Source organism: Dermacentor variabilis, chromosome 6, assembly GCF_050947875.1.
Source record: "Dermacentor variabilis isolate Ectoservices chromosome 6, ASM5094787v1, whole genome shotgun sequence".
In the NCBI taxonomy this organism is placed as follows: domain Eukaryota; kingdom Metazoa; phylum Arthropoda; class Arachnida; order Ixodida; family Ixodidae; genus Dermacentor; species Dermacentor variabilis.
In genome coordinates, this window is record NC_134573.1 from 16,095,004 (window position 1) to 16,115,149 (window position 20,146).

The following is a 20,146-nucleotide window of genomic DNA, read 5'->3' on the forward strand; positions in this document are numbered from 1 at the left end:
AAGCAAAGCAAGATGACCAATTATTTTTCTTAGAGAAAATACTCGATTTTGCCACAAATAAAGTGCTGTTTTTTGTGTTTTGTGCATAATTGGAAGTTCGTTTAATTCGAAGTTTTTTGCGGTCCCCGTGAACTTCGTATTAACAGGAGTCGACTGTATATGCATTTCTAAGCATTTTAAGTGCAGTTTATTTATGCCTACAGGTGCCTATTTCAGCATTTGCACCTAATTTGGCTTTAAGGGCCTAAAAATGTCATTTTCAATGCTCTGTTTAGGTTTCACTTTGTTTGCACACATTTTCTGGCGAAAACAGCTCTCAACACTAGCAACTGTACTCAGCCTCTATACCTGCGACATCTGCTGGAAACGTTTTTTCACCTTGGCGTTCCTTGCCCCACATTGTGAAATAACTGTAGTTGCTCTCTTGCTCTATTATTTACTTTGTCTTCCCTTTATAACCCACTTCGTATTCACTGCTGCAAGTGCGCAATAGATGCTGAGAACAAGGACACCTAAAGTGTGCTATTTCAGCAATGGACTCATAGTTACAGTTGAACCCACTTACAACAATATTCAAGTGCCACGAAAATTTCATCGTTATAACCAATAATTGTTTTAACTGGGTTGCACGAAAAAATCAAAATACGGGGATGGCAGAGCTGATGTGAAAAAACTACAATAGCAGGGAGGTCAGTGCCTGTCCTCAGCACCTTCCTCCATTCAGCTGTTGATTGTGTTCACTCATTTGACTGCTTCCTGGAAGCTCCGAATGCGTGTAACAAGCCGCGGTTATTGGCTTTAAAGAATGGCACTGCTATAACAACTGCAAAGAGGGATCACGGGTGGCACGCGATGTGCGAGCACTGCCGAGGCATCGCTTTGGTGGCCCCAAAAGGGGCCTTTTCAATATTGTGAGAAGGCTGCTGCAGCAGCCTGCCAGCTTAAGAAATCCAGAAGAAATACTGAGGCAAGATCACCACAAGCATCTTGCCACGCACTTCTCACTGGCTTGCACAAGGAAGCCCTATGTGTGTCAGCCTTGCATGCTTTACGCCAAGCTTGCCTACATCCTCCAAGACATCCAGGTGCTCTACGTAGTGCAGCGGAAGGTTCCTCGTGAAAACGAAGCCCTGGAGGGACTGAATCATCTGCCGGCCCTCCTGCAAGGACAACGTTGAGGCAGCCTGCCTTACCGCGTCATATCTGCCATCGTCGCCGTTGCTATCGGATGCAAGCATGTTCGCGACAATCACCTCATCGGTTAGAAGCACTTAGTTTCCAAATCTATAGCCGTGCGCTTTCTTTTCACCGGCAACGTAGTGCTTTGCCGATGATTAGCATCAGCCACCTTCCATTTCGGCGGTGAGTCAAACCAACTGTTGGTCAAACGAGGCTGAGAAACCACGCGGCCAGGAACAATTTCAAAGCAACCAACAAAGATGAACGCGAGTGGTTAAGCTGTTTGCAGAACTGCAATGAATGAGGAGCCAGCGAGCAACATGCGAGCAACCTGTGAGCAGCGCAGTTGACGCGGTCCATTCGTGTTTCGGAGGGTGGAGCAGCTTAGAGCTATGGAAGGCGCGCAGAGATGGCTGGAAAACTAGCACGCGGCAGCTGTCGGAGCAGTGGCTCGAATTTCTTGTTTTTTTTTTCTTGTCAAGGATTTTGCATTTCACTACCTTTTGGCTCGGACACCCAACAGCCAGATTTTATCGTTCTAACCGATAATGCGGCATCAGGGCATTGTAGTAAGCAGGTTATTTCACCATGGAACACATACAAAAGTTGACGGTGCAGCAGCGTCTCATTGTTATAACCGATATATTGTTAAAACCGGTATCGCTATAAGTAGGTTCGACTGTATTAGTGCTACTCCGTGGATGAAGGGACTGTATCAGTTATGCTCAGCCTCCTTGTGCACTGAAAATGAGCAGTGCAGTTAATGCATGCTTCCCTCATTGTTTTCTCACCGAGATTTCTACCAAGAGCTTGTCCCTTATATATATATAATAAGCACAACTTCCCAGTTATCTTTGGCTTACTTACCCCATGGCTATGCGATCGATGGACCGACCTTTTTGAACTGAATTAACATAACACGGCAAGCTGGGCGAGTTGGTGATTGAACATGTTTCTATAGGTGGGCAGCGCAACCCGGACTAAAGAGAAGAGGAAGTACATGATACTAGCGCAGAATCGTGTACTGCGCTTGTATTGTGTACTTCCTACTCAAGAGGGCTATACCTCGGTAGTTTTGGATGGCACCGAATCCCTGAGAGAGACTGCTGCGATGCACGGAACAAATGCCGCTTACGGAGAAATTCTGGGTGTTGCTCTTGCAATTCGATACGCCATCCGTGTTCCTGAGGAGGTGTATATATTGACGGACTTGCAACAGGCATGCCGGGCGTTCCTATCAGGACATGGCATCCCGAGAGCGGCGCACCAAATTCTCGAACAGATCCCGCAAAATACACCAACCACACCTCCCCGAATTCACTTACTCTGGACCCCTAGTCATACCTCGCTGCCGGGTAACCAACGCGCACATGCGGTTGCCCGAGAAATTTCCCTCCGGGTGACTCGGTGTGGTGAGGCGACTAGTTCAGAGTGGGGGGATCCCTTGCTCCGTTACAAAGACATACTCCGTCATTATACACGCATTCGTCGCACCCACGCCACACCACGCCGTCCTTCTCGCGGGAGGAAGCAGTGGCATTACGCCAATTACAAACCGCAACTTTTCCAAATCTTGTCTCTCTCAACAAATTCTACCCACACTGTTATGCAGATCGTTGCCCTGGCTGTGGCAGCTCGCCCACAATCTTCCACGTCACGATTGAGTGCACTGCAAACCTCTTTCCTCCCTTGCCAACTCTCCTTTACCCCCTACGCAACAAAGAGCTGTGGGACGATGCCCTCTGCGACGGACCTCCCGAGGTCCTCCGAGCTGTGATACAATGGGCTCGAAACATCGCCGGAATCATCTTAGGGACCTTGGACTGAGGGTTCCTCCCACACTGCTCTCGCCATTCAAATATTATTAATAAAGATGTTTTACTCTCTCTCTCTTCCTCTTGTCTTTCATCCGGGTTACATTGCCCACCCATAGGATCTTTTAGAACACTTGAAAAAGGTCGGTCCACTAACCAAAACTGTTGGGCAAACAAACCAAGGATAACTGCAAAGTTGTGTTCATTATCTTTCCATTTATAGGCTTCGGCCATTGAAAAATCCAGTTACTTACATATATATCAATTTGCCATTGCGCTGCTTTTTATCTGGTTTCTTTTGCAGTTTTCATGCTTACTAGTTGCTGTTTCTAGCTTTAAAAACAATCCTGTGCTTCTTTTGTGCCCTCAAGTGCATGGGGCGTTCAACTTTCAGGCGAGGCAACCTCCCCCCCCCCCCCCCTCCATCATGCCTGTTCAGGCAGGTAACCGAGATTCGGACAATGAGGCTGACTGGCAACCGGACCACTGCAGTGACCCAAGGAGCTAGAGTCGGTTCGCACACATGTGCGCCCTTCTGGTTGCTCAGTGCAAGTCTCCCAAGTGTCGTCATTCTTGAAGAGCGGGCTGCAACTTGTACTTGCCGACTGATGGACGAGTCAACACAAGTCCTCCAGAGTTGTCGGGCTTGTGAACAAGGGGTGCAATATTCAAGAGACTGACCATAAAGCATGCCTAAAATGCAAGACCATAGTGGCACAAATGTTCTTTGTACAAGTTTCGTGTGAAAAGAAGATCTACTTGACGCAGCATGAGAAATTGGCAATCCTTCTTGTACAAGCGCTTTGTGGACGAGGAAAAAAAAGCACCTTCTAACCAGATTTTTGCTAACATTCCTTGGGTGAAGTTCAAGAACCAGATCTTCAAAAATTTGACAATGGTAGAGAATTGGTACTTCATCGTAAAACAAGCACAATGAAAAAGACAGGGAGACTGTGTGGAAAGATGTGGGTGCCTTTTCGTCTTTTTCTCATCTTTAGCACTATGCTTGTGCTTTAAAAAAGTTTTAGCAACACTACTGCAATCAAAGCGAGCCCTTAGAGTCAATTCTGCACAAAAACTACCTTCATCCCTTGTGTGAGGACACAGTAAAGAAAATGGGGACTCAAGGATTTGGATATCTGTGGATGCAACCACAAACGTCATTGGAAGATTGACTGGCCTGTTGGGAAATTAGCTGAAGGCAATAAAATGAAAATTCTTTTGGTGAGCTGACAGGCTCTCTCTCTCTCGAGAATCAATAGTGAGAAGATGGCATATTTTCTTCGTTGAAGTCGTTTTGTTGGAATTGACAAAAGCAAGGTGGCCTCACTTGAAAAAGTTTTCTAACCTGAAATGCTACACGTCCCATGCCAAGCTATTGGGCTGCATCATGTTTGTGGAAAAGTTCGAAAGGTGTTCAACAATGTGAATGAAGAAAAGCTGTGTTCCTAAAGGTGCTTTCTTGCATTCATGCTTTCAAGGAACAACTGCCAGAAGTGGCTCTTCCACCTGAGCCACCAGTCACATGCTGGGGGCTAAGTGCAATCAAATATTACCACAGGCATTTTGCGGGTGTGTAGGCTGTCATCAGTGGTATTGCAGTAGACAAGACTGCAGTGGTGAGAAAGGCTCAAACTGCACCGGGTGTGTCTCTGTGCCCATTTGACATTTTTGGCCGACATGGTGGACGAGCTTCAAGCTTCTGGCGAAACAAAGACTCCGAACATTGCTTTCATTGTGGTAGTACAAGAGCAGCTTGCCACCATACCGAAAACACTGGTTGCTGAAATGGTTCGCAGAAAGCTTCAGTCAGTCTTGGAAAGGAACACTAGCTTTTAAGGAAGTGTGAGAAGTTCTCAGTGCCCAACATGGTGTGATCATTGAGGGCTCGTTTTCTGCGTATGAGCAACAGAAGGAGCAAGTTTAGGCCAGAAAACCTTGAGATGTTTACCACCGCTTCCGTAATAATTTTTTGTTGTGCCTTGGGCAGACACCGTGCAGCAATGCTGCTAACTGGCACCTGCTTGCACAGCAGCAGCAGCAGCTTGTTTGTTTGTTATATAAAAAAAAAAAAGTTGCTGCCAAGAAACGTGGTGCACAATCCCTCTTCTTTATTATAAAGGCGCAATGAAGTGTAAAAGCAGCTCAAGGAGCAATCAATATTAGCGCCTTAACTGCACGTTTTAGTGCTTATTGCAAGAAAGACACAGGACATTTTTAGTCGTTATGTTGCAAAGATTACATTTAGCTAAGAACCTTTGCTCTTTCATGGTCGCAGTAGCTGAAACCCTCCATAAAAATTGAAGGGCTAGCTAAAAGCCAAGTCTCTAGTGGTTAAAAAGCCGCAGGTTGTACCTTAGATGCACCAAGTGGCCCACAACCTGAAGAAAAAATTTTTCATGGGAGCTGGCTGGTATACTATGATGTCATGGAGCCTGCGCGATGCATGAAAAACTTGCGGTAGGGTGTATACCAGCCAGAAAGCCCACGGTGTTAATGACTGGACAAGGGAACGCAAGACATCTGTCATGTGCCTGTGGTTCCTGCACGTGTGAGCCAAGTCCTTCCAGCATCTGCATACTTGGCAGAAGCAAAGATGTCTTGGCCCAATAATTTATGGAGGCCTACTACATCTGTAGAAAATGTGATATTTGTATCAGTACAGCACTGAACATCAATTCTTTGATTGTATGTTTGAATAAGCATGCTTTCTTCCCAATTTTTTATGCACCTTTCCTATAGAAGTGGACATGTCTAAATTGAATCAACTTAGTTGTGAGTGATACTCTTTCCTGTTCTTGTTGAATCTGATGTTTGTAAGAAATTAATTATGCTGTGTAGTTTATTCATCTATTTGAAGATAAACTATGTATGTCACCCAAAAATAATTTGCTTCATTTTCCTGAAATAAGGTCACTTCTATAAAAGATTTGACTCTGGGGGAAAGCATTACTTGAAAAATATTCAACTTTAAAAGGTTAAGGAAGTTTACTTGGTGACAATGGTTTATATGATGACTTGGGTATATATCAACACAGGAAAGATTGAAGTTTGTTCATGCTTTTAGTGTATAGGCTGTTGGCATAATTGCCAGCACATCTCGAGTCTTGGTGCATGCATGCTCTAAAATTCACAACTGCCTGTCTCATCCGGTTCCTTGCCTCTTCTTTCTGTTTTTAATATGTCTAAAATTTAGGACGCTCACTTTTGAGCAGCTTGGTACAGAAGTGTCAATTTTTACCACAAATCCCACCTGACACATTTTAGGACACCTGGTGTAAGAATAAATTCACTGCCTTTGGTTGTGCAGTCTTATTTTGTTTTCAGGAAAATTCCCTTGCGCAAACTTTGATGAGTGGTGATTCTGGAGAAAGAAGATTGCATGGGTGCAGAGAGATGTCAGCTGGCAAGCTCTGCCCGACACTCGCCCACAGCGCAGGCAGGCCCACCTGTCGAAAGAGGGGCCGCTCGTCCCGGTTGAACTTGATGCAGTCCTCAGTGAAACGGATCAGGGCCTTGGGTGTGTCCTTGCGAGCTATGCTCAGGTCTGGACGCAAAAGGCCATGTCCCACCATGAACAGGATCTACAGGGCACACACAAGGATCAGCACACCAGAAAAAGCAAAGGATAGGATCTCTGCACAAGCTTTCTAGCATGCATGAAAGTTGCCTGGCAATGTGGCCTTGTGTTTTTTCACCATACAATGCCAGCATCAGCTGATTTTCATACAAAGGAAAACCCAAGCTGCAAAGTAACATTCTTTTTGAGATTTCTATGTGAGCTTCCTCAGCTAAATGCAAGCATGCAAAAGAAGGCCTTGTACCTGATCCTTGTTGTTGATGTGGGAGTAAGGCAGCTGGCCAGTGATGAGCTCATATAAGACAATGCCAAAAGCATACACATCGGACTGGAACGAATATGGGTTCGGGTCCTTCATACGGATCACTTCTGGAGCCTGCACAATCACAACAATAAATGTCAGGAAACAAAGCACCAGGTTATAGAGATCTGCGCACTTACAATTCTCGCACTTTTAAAAGCAATGCTTGTATATATATAAATTTGCATGTGGCGCAGGAAAAAGAAAAAGCTATTCTACGCAAGCTCACAGTAGGCACATGCCAACAACAAAAAGTGCAATTGATGCTGGAGTTGAGGCAACCTTGGCTGTCACCTGCACCTCCCAAGACTTCACAGATCAAGTATGAGCTTCAGCATGCCACCAGGCAACAGTTAAAGGGACACTAAAGGCAAATATTAGGTCAAACTAAAGTAATAGATTAGTGCTCGAGAATCTCTAAGGCGTCAATATTATCAAGAACAGAGCCTTAATAATCGAGAAATTGAAGTAAATGAAGGACATGGTTAGAGACTCCCCCGGGACATTCAAGTACTTGCCTGATGATGAAAGCACTCCTCAGTTAAATTCTGTCACTAGTACTCAACCACTCGTTGCAAAAAACATCCTTGTATTATAAGACGAAATAAAATGCTACTTGCCCAGTTATGTTTTATTTTTGGAAAAAAAGGACTAATTGAAATTGCCCTTGGCTACTATGCGGCCAGTAGAAAGGTTTCGTTTTCACTCGACTCTGCGCTGCCCACGCTTTCGCGTTTCAGCAGTTTTGTTATCGCGTAGTGCTGCGCTGGTTTTGCTGCCTCGCAAAACTTGCACAAACTGCAAGTAGCAGAGAATTTAACTTCCATGTCATGTCGGAGGATGCCCGAACGCTCTACGTCACTTGACCAAAAAGCAGCTGCAGCGGCGAATCCACCACTCTGTCTTGGCTCGGTGCCGCCGTCAGTCGGGCACCGTTCTACTCACCGACGGCAGCAAAGGGTGGTGATGGCGTATGCAATGTAAACACTCCCCCGGTTGAGTGGCGGGAGACTTGAATTTTGAAAAAGGCATTCGGACCCTTCAGATGCAATTTTCTCGTAAACTAAGTCTTTTCTTGATGCGCAACAAGCATTGTGAGGTTTCTGGAATGGTATTTAGACAGTCCACATCGACTTAGTATTTGCCTTTAGTGTCCCTTTAAGGGTCTAATATTATCTACACTGGGTCCCTACTCACAACATGTATGCAAAGTTGCCCCTCTGTAACTGCCTGTGAGAATTCCTTCTAATGTTTATCACTTGCGGTGATGGGCAGAGTGAGACATCACTGAGAGTTACATTAATCTGTATGAATCAGGTGATGCGGCAAAGCATGGATGAGCTCTTAATGGCTGAACAAAACATTAGCATCACAAGAACTGGAAGCAGATTCAAGCATGCACACAAGTGGTTTCTGCCGGAGTCATGATGATCATAGTGACACGTGTACTTGTTTATCTTCATCGAGTGACACACCGCATTTCACCGTCTAACAAATGTTATCGCACAGCACAGGACGCGCCTGCATGTATCGGAAGTTTCTCGAAAGTAATCAATGGTTCTGTCCGCTGTCTGTTGTCACCGAACCTTATGTAATCAGATTTCATTGCGCGACGCAAATGGTGTAGAACTTTCTGGAAGACACGCGGGTCCCAGCGATTACTCTGGAACCTTCAATGACCGATGTATAAAAGCTGATGTGCTTGACCTGCTGATCAGATTTTCGCCGCTACCGTTGCTCTTTGAGTGTAGCCTGCTTTCGAGGGCACAAGTTCGCCCTATAACACGCTAGTTTCGTCAATTACAGTTTTGCTCCCTTTTTCACTATCACTACTATGTGACATCTGGTGGAGATGCTTTACCTTCATGTACCGAACGCCCTCGCAAAGCCGTGATCCAAGCCCAAAACCCGAAGACAGCACGAACGTCACCCAAGACCAGTGAGCTAGCCGCAGACTGCTAGGACTGCCCCTGGATCACGGACTTCTGCCTCATATGACCAGGAAGATCGTGGCCAGCTCGACAACGATGACATCCCCAGCGCCCGGATAGTGCTTCAACAACCCAGGGAGCTCCCTACGTTCCATGGAGCTTCGTCAGAGGATCTGGAAACGTGGCTCAAAACCTTTGAAAGGATCTCAATCTTCAACAACTGGACCTCTGAGGACAAGCTGCACCACAGGCACTTCTCCTTGGAAGATGCCGCGAGGACATGGTTCGAGAACCAGGAATCCACCCTTACAACGTGGAAGCTGTTCCGAAGTAACTTCCTGAGGAACTTCACTAGGATCATGCAGAAAGAAAGGAAAGTTCTATTGGAAGCTCGAGTGCAACTACCGAACGAGAATGTTGCCATATTTACGGAAGAAATGTGCAGTCTATTCTGCCGCGCTGACCCAGAAGTATCCGAGGAGAAGAAAGTCCGCCTACTCATGCGTGGTGTGAAGGAAGAACTTTTCGGTGGAATGATACGAAGCCCACCAAACATCGTCGACGAGTTTCTTCGCGAGGCCACCAGCATCGAGAAGACATTTGAAATGCGGAACTGACAATTCAACCGCTGCACGAACTATGCCGGAGTTCAATCCCTGGCCACCGAAGATCTGCGTGAGACTTTCAGAGCGGTTGCACGGGAAGAGCTCCAGAAGTTGTACCCAAGGTTGCAGCCTCAAGTAGCCTCAATTGCCGAAATTGTCAAAGAAGAGGTTCAGTGATCGCTTGAAGTTCCTGAGGTGCAACCACAATCAGTGCAGCCTCAGCTGGAAGCGATGACCTATGCCGCTGTCGCTCACCATCAAGGTTCCCCTCCGCAACTGCGCCAGGGCCCTTTAATGGTGCAATTCCGACGTCCACCGCTGCCACCGCCAGCACGCCCACCCGTCGCCCAGCGGAGTTACATGAGGAAGACGGACATTTAGCGTGCCCTCGGCCACTGCTGGCCATGTGTACCACCGATGCCCATACCGAGACTTGGGACTGCGAGGGTTCGCTGTCAACGCACCGCGCCCTGAGTAAGGTGAATGCCCTCGGGAAGGTGAACGCTCTCGTGAGATCACCGACTACCTCGCCGCTGCTCAGTGGAGCCCTCGACGATCGTCCCGTTCGCCGCCACCAGGCTGCTACCTGTCGCCGCAGCGCTGCCCATACACTGGGCCCAACCTGGGACTGGTCTGCAAGCCCATATCCAGAAAACTAAAAGCAGCAACTGATAGAGGTGCGGTTGCTGTTCGTCGATATGACGAAATTCCGCCGCCGAAGACGCTGCAGAGACTATCTTGACGACATAACAACACACTGCCATCCCGGCGAAGCCTGGAAGTACAGAACGCACTGACCAGGGACCTGATGCCGCAATATAGTAGCCACACATCAACGCAATGCAGCCACGATGACACGCTGAGACCTAACTGCAACGCAAGACAAAGAACCAGCGACCTCAACATGCTTCTCAATGGTGATGCAGTCACCGTCTTAGTGGACACAGGAGCAGACTACTCCATGATGAGTGGACCTCTTGCCAACCAGTTGAAGAAAGTTAAGACTGCATGGGAACGCCCTCAAATCCGGACAGCCGGAGGACACCTAATAACACCGACTCGGATTTGCACGGCAAGAATTATGGTTCATAACCAGACCTACCCTACCACCTTCGTTATGCTCCAACAGTGTTCACAAAACATAATTCTCGGCATGGACTTCATGAACCAACACGGTGTAATCATCGACCTGAAGTCGAAGCCGATAATGCTGTCAGAAGATCAAGCGATACCGCCGGAAAGCTGTCATGGTCATCGCGCCTTGAGTGTGCCCCGCCCCACTCCAGCATTGTCATTTCCGTCGGCACCAAAAGACCTGCAGATGTAGAAGGCATTATCGAGGGTGACTAACGTATACTGCTCAACCGTGAAATTCGCGTCGCAAGAGAGATCGCTCGAGTGCACGGAGGAAAAATGAAAGTGTCGCTGACAAACTTCAGCCAGGAGTTCAAGCACATCAACAAGGGCACAACGATAGCATACATAGAGGAAATTCTGAAAACCAGCAATGCGTTTCTCGTCTCGGATTCTGCCGCATCTATCCCAATGACTATAGTTCCCAACCAGACTTCGACATAAATCGAAGTCTCCCTGTCATTAAGCAGCAACAGCTCAGAAGTCTGCTTCGACGATAGAAAGACTGCTTTTTGACGTCATCGATGATTCGACAAACACCAGTCACAGAGCATCGCATAATAACCGAAGAATGCGCTTGACCACTTCGCCAGAGCCCTTACCAAGTTTCGACGCGAGAACGTGAAGCTATAAGGCACCAAGTCAACGAAATGCTGTACGACGACATCATCCAGCCGTCAAAAAGCCCGTGGACATCTCCTGTTGTCTTGGCGAAGAAAAAGGATGGAAGCCTAAGTTTCTGTGTCGATTATCGTTGACTGAACAAGATCATTAAGAAGGACGTATACTCCATCCCACGGATAGATGACGCAGTGGATAGGCTCTGCAACATTAAATACTTCTTGTAGATGGATCTCAAGTCTGGCTACTGGCAAATAGAAGTCAATGAGAGAGGTCGCAAAAAGGCCGCCTTAATCACGCCAGACGGCCTCTATGAGTTCAAGGTCATGCCATTCGGACTGTGCTCGGCACCTGCAACATTCCAGTAGGTCATGAAAATGGTTTTAGCAGGATTCAAGTGACAGACTTGTCTTGTTTACTTGGATCACGTCGTCGTCATCGCCGGAAATTTCGACAATCACCTTAGGCGGCTTGCGACTTGCCATCAAAACATCAGGGCTCATTCTGAAGCCATAAAAGTGCTGCTTCGCTTACGATGAATTTCTGTTCGGAGGCCACATCATCAGCAGATCTGGGGTCCGCCCCGACCCACAGAAGACAGCTGGAATCACAAAGTTCCCGCAGCCCATCGACAAGAAGGCAGTGCGTAGATTCCTTGGCATGTGTGCCTACTACAGGCGCTTTGTCAAGAACCTTTCACGCATCGCTGAGCCGCTGACACATCTAACAAAATGTGATGTCGAGTTCTATTGGGAAACGCCGCAGGCCGACGCATTTCAAGAATGCGTGCAGTCGCCGCCAGTACTTGCGCACTTCAACGAGGACGCCGATACCGAAATGCACACTGATGCCAGTAGCCTAGGCCTCGGTGCCATTCTAGTCCAGAGGAAAGACAGACTTGAACGGGTGATAGCTTACACTTGCCATTCGCTGTCAAAAGCAGAACGCGATTATTCTATGACTGAAAAGGAATGGCTCGCCAATATTTAGTCTACAGCGAAATCCCTGCCTTACCTATATGGCAGGCCATTCAAAGTCGTCAGCGACCATCATGCGTCGTGTTGACTGGCTAATTTTAAAGGACATTTCTGGACGGCTGGTGCGGTGGAGCCTCAGACTGCAAGAATATGACATCACTCTAATTTACAAGTCCAGACGAAAACACTCTGATGCCAACTGCCTATCACGCGCCCCCATTGAACTGCTGCTGCAAGGCGACGAGGATGACAATGCCTTCCTTGGAATAATAAGCGCAGAAGACTTTGTTGAACAGCAACTAGCAGACCCGGAGCTAAAAGGCCTTGTCGAGTATTTGGAAGGGAACACCGACGTTGTCCCTAGGGCATTTAAGCGCGGATTGTCTTCCTTTACGCTTCAAAACAACCTACTCGTAAAGAACTTCTCACCAGTCCGCGCCAACTACCTTCTTCTTGTTCCCTCAGTGCTGCGTCCAGAAGTACTGCACGCCCTACTTGACGATTCGATCACTGGGTACCTCGGATTCTCCTGGACGCTATCGAGGATACAGGAAAAGTATTACTGGCTGCGCCTGAGGGCTGACGTCGCCCATTACGTCAAGACATGCCGAGAGTGTCAGCGACGCAAGACACCACCGACAAGGCCAGCTGGATTACTACAGCCGATCAAGCCTCCTTGCAGACCATTTCAGCAGAACGGGATGAACTTGTTGGGGCCCTTTCCGATGTCAACAACCAGAAATAAGTGGATCGTCGTGGCGACGGACTACATCACCCACTTTGCTGAAATGAAAGCACTGCCAAAAGGTAGCACAGCTGAAGTGGCAAAATTTTTCGTCGAGAACATCCTGCTGCGACATGGCACCCTAGAAGTCCTCATCACTGACAGAGGAACGACCTTCACTGCGTAGCTCACCCAAGCCATTCTGCAATACAGCCAGACAGGCCACAGGAGGACAACTGCCTACCACTCGCAGACAAACGGTCTTACGGAGCGCCTGAATAAGGCGCTCGTCGACATGCTAACAATGTATGTCGACGTCGAACACAAGACTTGGGATGCTGTCCTGCCGTACGTAACCTTAACTTACAACACGGCGGTGCAAGAAACAACACAAATCACGCTGTTCAAGCTGGTTTATGGCAGGAACCCGACGATGACTCTCGACATCATGCTGCCGCATGTCATCGACAAAGAGAATCTTGACGTCGCCACCTATCTCCAGCGCACTGAAAATGTCCGACAGCTCGCCCGCCTACGGATCAAGAACCAGCAAAGGATCGACAGCCGACACTACAATCTTCGACGATGCTACGTCGAGTATCAGCCCGGCGACTGTGTTTGGAATTGGACCTCAATACGCCAACGAGGACTTAGCGAGAAGCTGTTGCGCCGCTATTTCAGACCCTACAAGATAATCCGACGCATTGGTGCACTCGACTATGAGGTCATACCAGACGGCATTTCGCTATCACAGCGATGTTGCTCACAACCTGAAATAGCCCATGTTGTGCATCTTAAGTCATTCTACCAGCGCTAATGAACTTTGGGACTTTGCATAGCTGACCTTTGGATGTTCTTTTTTTTGGACTGTGTTACTTTGGACTTAGTTTCCTTTTGTTGTTTTGTCACTTTTGTTTAATAAGTGTCCTTTTGTGTTTCACTCTCTTATGTTTGCAACATCGGGATGATGCTTTTTAAGAGGCGGGTATTGACACATGCACTTGTTTATCTTTATCGGGTGTCGTACCGCATTTCACCGCCTAAAAAATGTTATTGCACAGCGTAGGATGTACCTGCATGTATTGGAAGTTTCTCAAAAATTATTGATGGTTCTATGCGCTGTTTGTTGTCACCAAACCTTGTATAATCTGATTTTATCGCGCAACGCAAATGGTGTAGAACTTTCTGGAAGGCACGCGGGGGTCCCGGCGATTACTCTGGAACTTTCGATGACTGATGTATAAAACTGATGCGCTTGACCCGCTGATCACATTTTCACCGATCACCCACTGTGTTCGCTGCTATCGTTCTTTGAGTGTACCCTGCTTTTGAGGGCACAAGTATGCCCAATAAGACGCTAGTTTCACCAATCACAATTTTGCTGCCTTGCCTATTTCACTGTCACTACTACGTGACAATAGAGACTCTTGGATTATCTGTCCCTGACAGTCTTAGAGTGCCCAAAGCAGTGTTTTCTGTCAATGAGCATTGCACATGCAATGTCTTGGGCAGTCCTGGACAGTTCAGAATGACAAATCGAAGAGGTCCACTGCCTTACTGCTACATGCAATTACACATTTGGCAACTCAAAACCAACCAAAAACCAACCAAAAACCAAAAGCTATCACGGGCCGTTTTTACCATTGTTCTCAGTGTGCACACTATGCAAGTTTTGCAAGCTTCCATTCCATTCAACAAAGTGCTTCCAGCCCAGTTGCTCCTTGGTGTGCTCATGTTTATACAACAATTGGAAGCAGCACAGTCAAGAGGCATCAGTTTAGGGCACAGCATGCTCTGCAAGAGCAGAGTTACAAAGCGTGGAATGCCTCAATTATCAGCTGCTCCTCCTTGTGAGATGCACAACACCATAAGTGCTCGATGCAGTGAAACCACCCAAGACGATATATACTTGCAGTTACAGAGCCTCTCAAGGCAAATTTAGAGAGGCTAAATACCATCGCATGAAGCTAGTTACAAAATTAGGAACTTTTGCTTAGCATGATTTAGGCAGGCCTTTGTTTTGTCTGCATTACAGTTGATAGCATTTGAAATGGGCCCATTCTTCTGCTTATGCTTCTCCATGGTGATGATCCAGAGCCTTCTACGAGTCCATATGGTACGTAGCACACTTTTTGCTCCATTTATTCTACTTCATTCAAATTTGTTACTTGTTTCACAAACAAGCTGCGTTTCATGCAAACTGTAGTACTTTCTGGGCTCATGAGTTTCCTGTCTTTAGCTACACTTAATGTGCAAGAACTTCATATCGTTGCTGCATGCTCCTTTCTCCAGCTCATTGCCAAGTTGTTCCCGAGTTGCTGCACGGATAAAGGAACACTATGGACCATCAAGTATTGGTGCATTTGCTAAATCAAGGAAATCTTTCGGTTTTACCTCGATGACCTCAAAAAAAAAATTTTAAAAATCCCACACTGCTAAGAACCACAGACAGTTATGTTAAAATGCTGGGGTGGATGCTCCCGAAATCGGAATTGCACTGTTACAGCTGAATTTTGCATACAGAAAGGTCAACACATACTTTTATGCTATAAATGCAAGCAGATGCATCAGAAAACATCACCGATACAGAAACTATTGATGCTGACGTGGACAAAGAAAGAACCTTTAGGAGGTACAACTTCATCAATGGCTCCTTGGCATACCTAGTGCAAAGTTGCACCCATCCTTAGTGAGAAAATGTCAATGTATGGTTTTAGGTTTTGCTTTCACCTCAAGCCACAACCTTATGAACACAACCTGGTTTTGCAGTGAATTTTAGCTCCGAAGTCAAGCGGTAATGACTTCAGTACGCCATACGCCATGGCCACTGAGAGCATGCTGCTTCAGCACACTGTGCAGGCACCCAGACAGTAACGCACCACATCTCAAAGGCCATGTGAAACTGTTGCGCTTGCAGTATGCTTTGACAGAATGTAAATGAGTTGGAAAGTGCAGCATGTGCATCGCTTCTGGGCACATTGTATTGCAATAAACATCCAGACATTTCATCATTAAAAAAAAAAAAAATCTGGGGTTTTACTTGATGGAACCAAGATCTATTATTAGGCAAACCAAGATTAAATTTTTACTACCCGGGGTTCTTCAACACGCAACTCGCCACCCCACCTGAAAGGGACGACCCACGACTTCCCAAGCTCAGCAGTGCAACGCCACAGCCACTTAGCTATGGTCATTTGTCTCCCAATTTTCACCACACTCAGGAGATAGGTTCTCATTATACGTAAAGAAGCTCCTTGGTATAGGCTAGGCACCACCACCACATCAGTAACTGACTGCACTGCTTCGCATATGGTGCATCTGCACTTTTTCTGTATTTAAAGAAGTACTGAGGCCTCCTTCCCTTCACCCCCTCCACAGCTGTAGTTGCTGCACTTAATATATAAAGCCTAGATTCCTCAGGAGTACAACAAATAATTAATTACATGGCCTTTGCAGTACTTACACATACTTTCAAAGCTGTAGAAACTGTACCACATGCTTCTCACGTGAAAAAGTATGAAGGTCAGCAAATATAAGACTGGCTTCAGATGTTGGGTTCGAAATGCTTGACTGAGCATCATCATCATTATCGTTTAAGTCACTATGCTGAACCAGGTTTACCGATGTCATAAAGCAATAGGACCAGGTATGATGGCGCTGCTAATAAAGAGATAAAAACAATAATGTGCATGCTCCTTCTGAATGTGGTCATGTGTGGCAGAAAACATAGGGCACGGAGCAAGTTGCAACATCGTGACGCACGCACTTCCGAGCACCAGAACTAGCTCGTGGACGCAAGCATTGTAATAAATTATTTTGGGCCTTAACGTCTGCCAGCACTTTTCTTAGGCTTTAGAGATATACATATTCAATGCAATAAAAGAAAAAAAGAAAAGGCAATTCATGCATCGTGTCAGTGCTCCTTGAAAATGTGAACAGAGAGGCTCGTTCACGTGACTCACTGAGTCAGCGCAGAGTGCTGGCTTTGTCCATGACTGAAGCCACACAATGACTGCGTTGCTAAAAGATTGCCAAGCATTACAAAATAAACCCTGCCTTCATCCTTCATTCTGTGCTTCTCTGCATCCGACACGTGCCAAGCTTGGTCTCATTTCTCTGTGAAGGCCGGAGCTTCCTCACAAATTTTAAGGCAGGTAAAGCGAAAAAACATGGAGAGAGAAAAGAATAAGGACAAACAGAGCGCTACTTCCAACTGAATTAATTGAGCAAGAAAACCCCCTACACAGGCATTCACCCTTCACAGCCACAGTGCATGCGTCAGAAAACATTCCATATCTAGATGTCCGACTAACACCACTGCCCATAGAGGTGATGCTCAAGCCGCACATTCTGATAAAAACACATGCCCACATAGAGAACAACGCTATGACAACAATATAAAACGAAAAACAACAAAACAGAGATTGCAGCTCAAAAAAAGGGAGAACGTCAGAAGGATAACATTTTAAAAATGATATAAAAGTGGGAAAAAATGCCATGAAACACTAAAAATGCTTTCCCGGCGAACAAAAAAAGTTAAAACAGGTAGTAAAAGTGGAGAAGCTGGTGCACTGTATCACTTAGTGTTGCAGATAATCAAGCTCTTTCCTCGAGAGCAACACAGAAGGGGTACTGACGCAATGCAAGACGCTTCACAAATTTCTCAGGTGGTCTGATCTCTCTAACTTCTGATTACAACATTCTGGTGTAGAAAAGGTGAACATCTGCACGTGGCACAGTGCAGAAGTCCCGTGCTTTTTTGTGCTTTACCTGCTGTAAAATGTCGTCGTACCAACTAGCTCAAATACAGACCCTAGAGTTCAGTACACTTCCCAACACGTCATCTCTCATATTATCCTATCGAGTAGTCACTGCACTGAGCTTTTCAGTGGTTGCATAGCAGTGTTTGCATGTGTCAGTGGTGTGCGGCATTTGTCGCATTTCCAGCATTGCTGCACTTTTAAAAGGCGGTGCAATTAATTATTTGTTGCACTATCAAGAAATCAAACAACAAAACAGAGATTGCAGCTCAAAAAAAGGGAGAACGTCAGAAGGATAACATTTTAAAAATGATATAAAAGTGGGAAAAAATGCCATGAAACACTAAAAATGCTTTCCCGGCGAACAAAAAAAGTTAAAACAGGTAGTAAAAGTGGAGAAGCTGGTGCACTGTATCACTTAGTGTTGCAGATAATCAAGCTCTTTCCTCGAGAGCAACACAGAAGGGGTACTGACGCAATGCAAGACGCTTCACAAATTTCTCAGGTGGTCTGATCTCTCTAACTTCTGATTACAACATTCTGGTGTAGAAAAGGTGAACATCTGCACGTGGCACAGTGCAGAAGTCCCGTGCTTTTTTGTGCTTTACCTGCTGTAAAATGTCGTCGTACCAACTAGCTCAAATACAGACCCTAGAGTTCAGTACACTTCCCAACACGTCATCTCTCATATTATCCTATCGAGTAGTCACTGCACTGAGCTTTTCAGTGGTTGCATAGCAGTGTTTGCATGTGTCAGTGGTGTGCGGCATTTGTCGCATTTCCAGCATTGCTGCACTTTTAAAAGGCGGTGCAATTAATTATTTGTTGCACTATCAAGAAATCAAACAACAAAACAGAGATTGCAGCTCAAAAAAAAAGGGAGAACATCAGAAGGATAAAATTTTACAAATTATATCTTAACCTAACCTAAACCACAATCAAGGTTCGTACAGAAAGTCCGATGCAAATTTCAAGAAAGTTGAAACAAACTTCAATCATACACTAAGCTAAGAAATATTTAAACCTCCTTCTTACCTTCAATTATTTATAGCTAAGCAGTCACTGAATTGCGTACACACCTCAAACTTATCCAAGTGGCTTTTCAATGTCGAATTTCCCATTGTAACAATGTTGCGGCATATCACACTTTGCTCAACGAGTTTAGTAGTGCCTGGCTTGGAACTTGTCACACTAAGGCGAAATGGCTGAAACTTGCTTTCATCTAGACATTTATAGAGCCCAGGCCTAGCCATGATGACTACAACGCAAACCAATTAGCAAAACAACAAAAATGGTGGTACAGCTTGGTCACTTGATCTGGCTTCGTTTACCACCACAAAGGCAATGGCGATCGAAATGAGTCTGTCGCCACAGGCTGTGGACATGCTATAAAATCCGTGTGCAGTGACTGGAGCGCTGCCGCGCGGCTGTCAGAGAAGAGACTCGTTAAGAACCCGAGCAGAAGGAAACGTCTCCGTGCTGCCGCCGGAATACGAATCCATGCTGCCGTGGAGACGCGTACGCTGTGACCGCGTTGTTAACGCGTAGTTAATTGGAATAATGAATTGCTGCATAGTAGGCTGTACCAACAGGTACACGTCGTGCCCGGCGGGACGTTTCATGGTTTCTCAACTCGTCCATGCTTTGTTGGACATCGGCAACAGTGGATCAAGGCTGTGCAACGAAAAAAAGCAAGTTTGGTTCTCGTGACCGTGCATTCTCTCTCGGCCGTCTTGCTTTTTGCGTGTTTGTTTTTCTTGTGCCACTAACATCTGCACATTTCAGTGCCGACGAAGCGAACTGGTAGCCCTCTTGGCACATGAAGATATGCAGTGTCCATTTCGTTGGGGGTGCGCCGTCCAAGGATGTGTCGTCCCTGTTGTACCGTAAAAACCGGACTGTAGGTCGGACCGCAATATAGGTCGATCTCCCAACTAACAAATTCTAATAACGAAAAAAATCTTTTTCAATGGCAAAAGTACCGAAAGACACCCTTACCTTGAAACAAATGCGACCCAGCCGGTTGCACAATGGTGACAGTATTTATTTAAACGCTGCTCGCATGTGGACCTGGCCAAGTTTTTAACAGTAATGCGCGACCGTCGACCCGCGTGCTTGTCAGCACCTTATTAACGGCACTGAGCGGCAAAACAAACAAGATACGCGCATGTGTACACATGCACTTACTTTCGCTATTTCGCCACTCCGCGCCGTGATGATAAGGTGCTGTCAAACACGCGGCTCGATGGTCGCGCGATACTGTTAAAAATTGGCCGGGTGTACAGTACACAGGACACGAATTGCTCAAGCACTACCCCGAATCAGAGCAACGCCTTTGATCAGAGTCGTCCGAACTAGAGTCAGATGACGAGTGCTTCTCACTGCCCAGTCCATAGGCGCGCGCGCGATCTCTACCGCTTTCAAACGGATGCATTCGGCAGTCACAGGCAGCGATCTCACACGCAGCTCCCGGACGAACTCCGCCACCTTGTCTTCCAGTTCTGCGGTGCGCTGCAGTCC

General features: G+C 46.4%; 1 protein-coding gene across 3 annotated transcripts in view; it reads right to left on the reverse strand.

The window, feature by feature from the left end:
* Positions 1–20,146, reverse strand: part of Raf (serine/threonine kinase raf oncogene) — a 221,222-nt gene that overhangs the window by 13,947 nt on the left and 187,129 nt on the right. For all 3 annotated transcript variants that reach the window (XM_075694807.1, XM_075694804.1, XM_075694806.1), the window contains 2 exons: positions 6,818–6,949; positions 6,443–6,577 (listed from right to left, as the gene is read on the reverse strand). In XM_075694807.1, the coding sequence (XP_075550922.1) occupies positions 6,443–6,577; positions 6,818–6,949 (267 nt within the window). The remainder of the gene's footprint in view (positions 1–6,442; positions 6,578–6,817; positions 6,950–20,146) is intronic.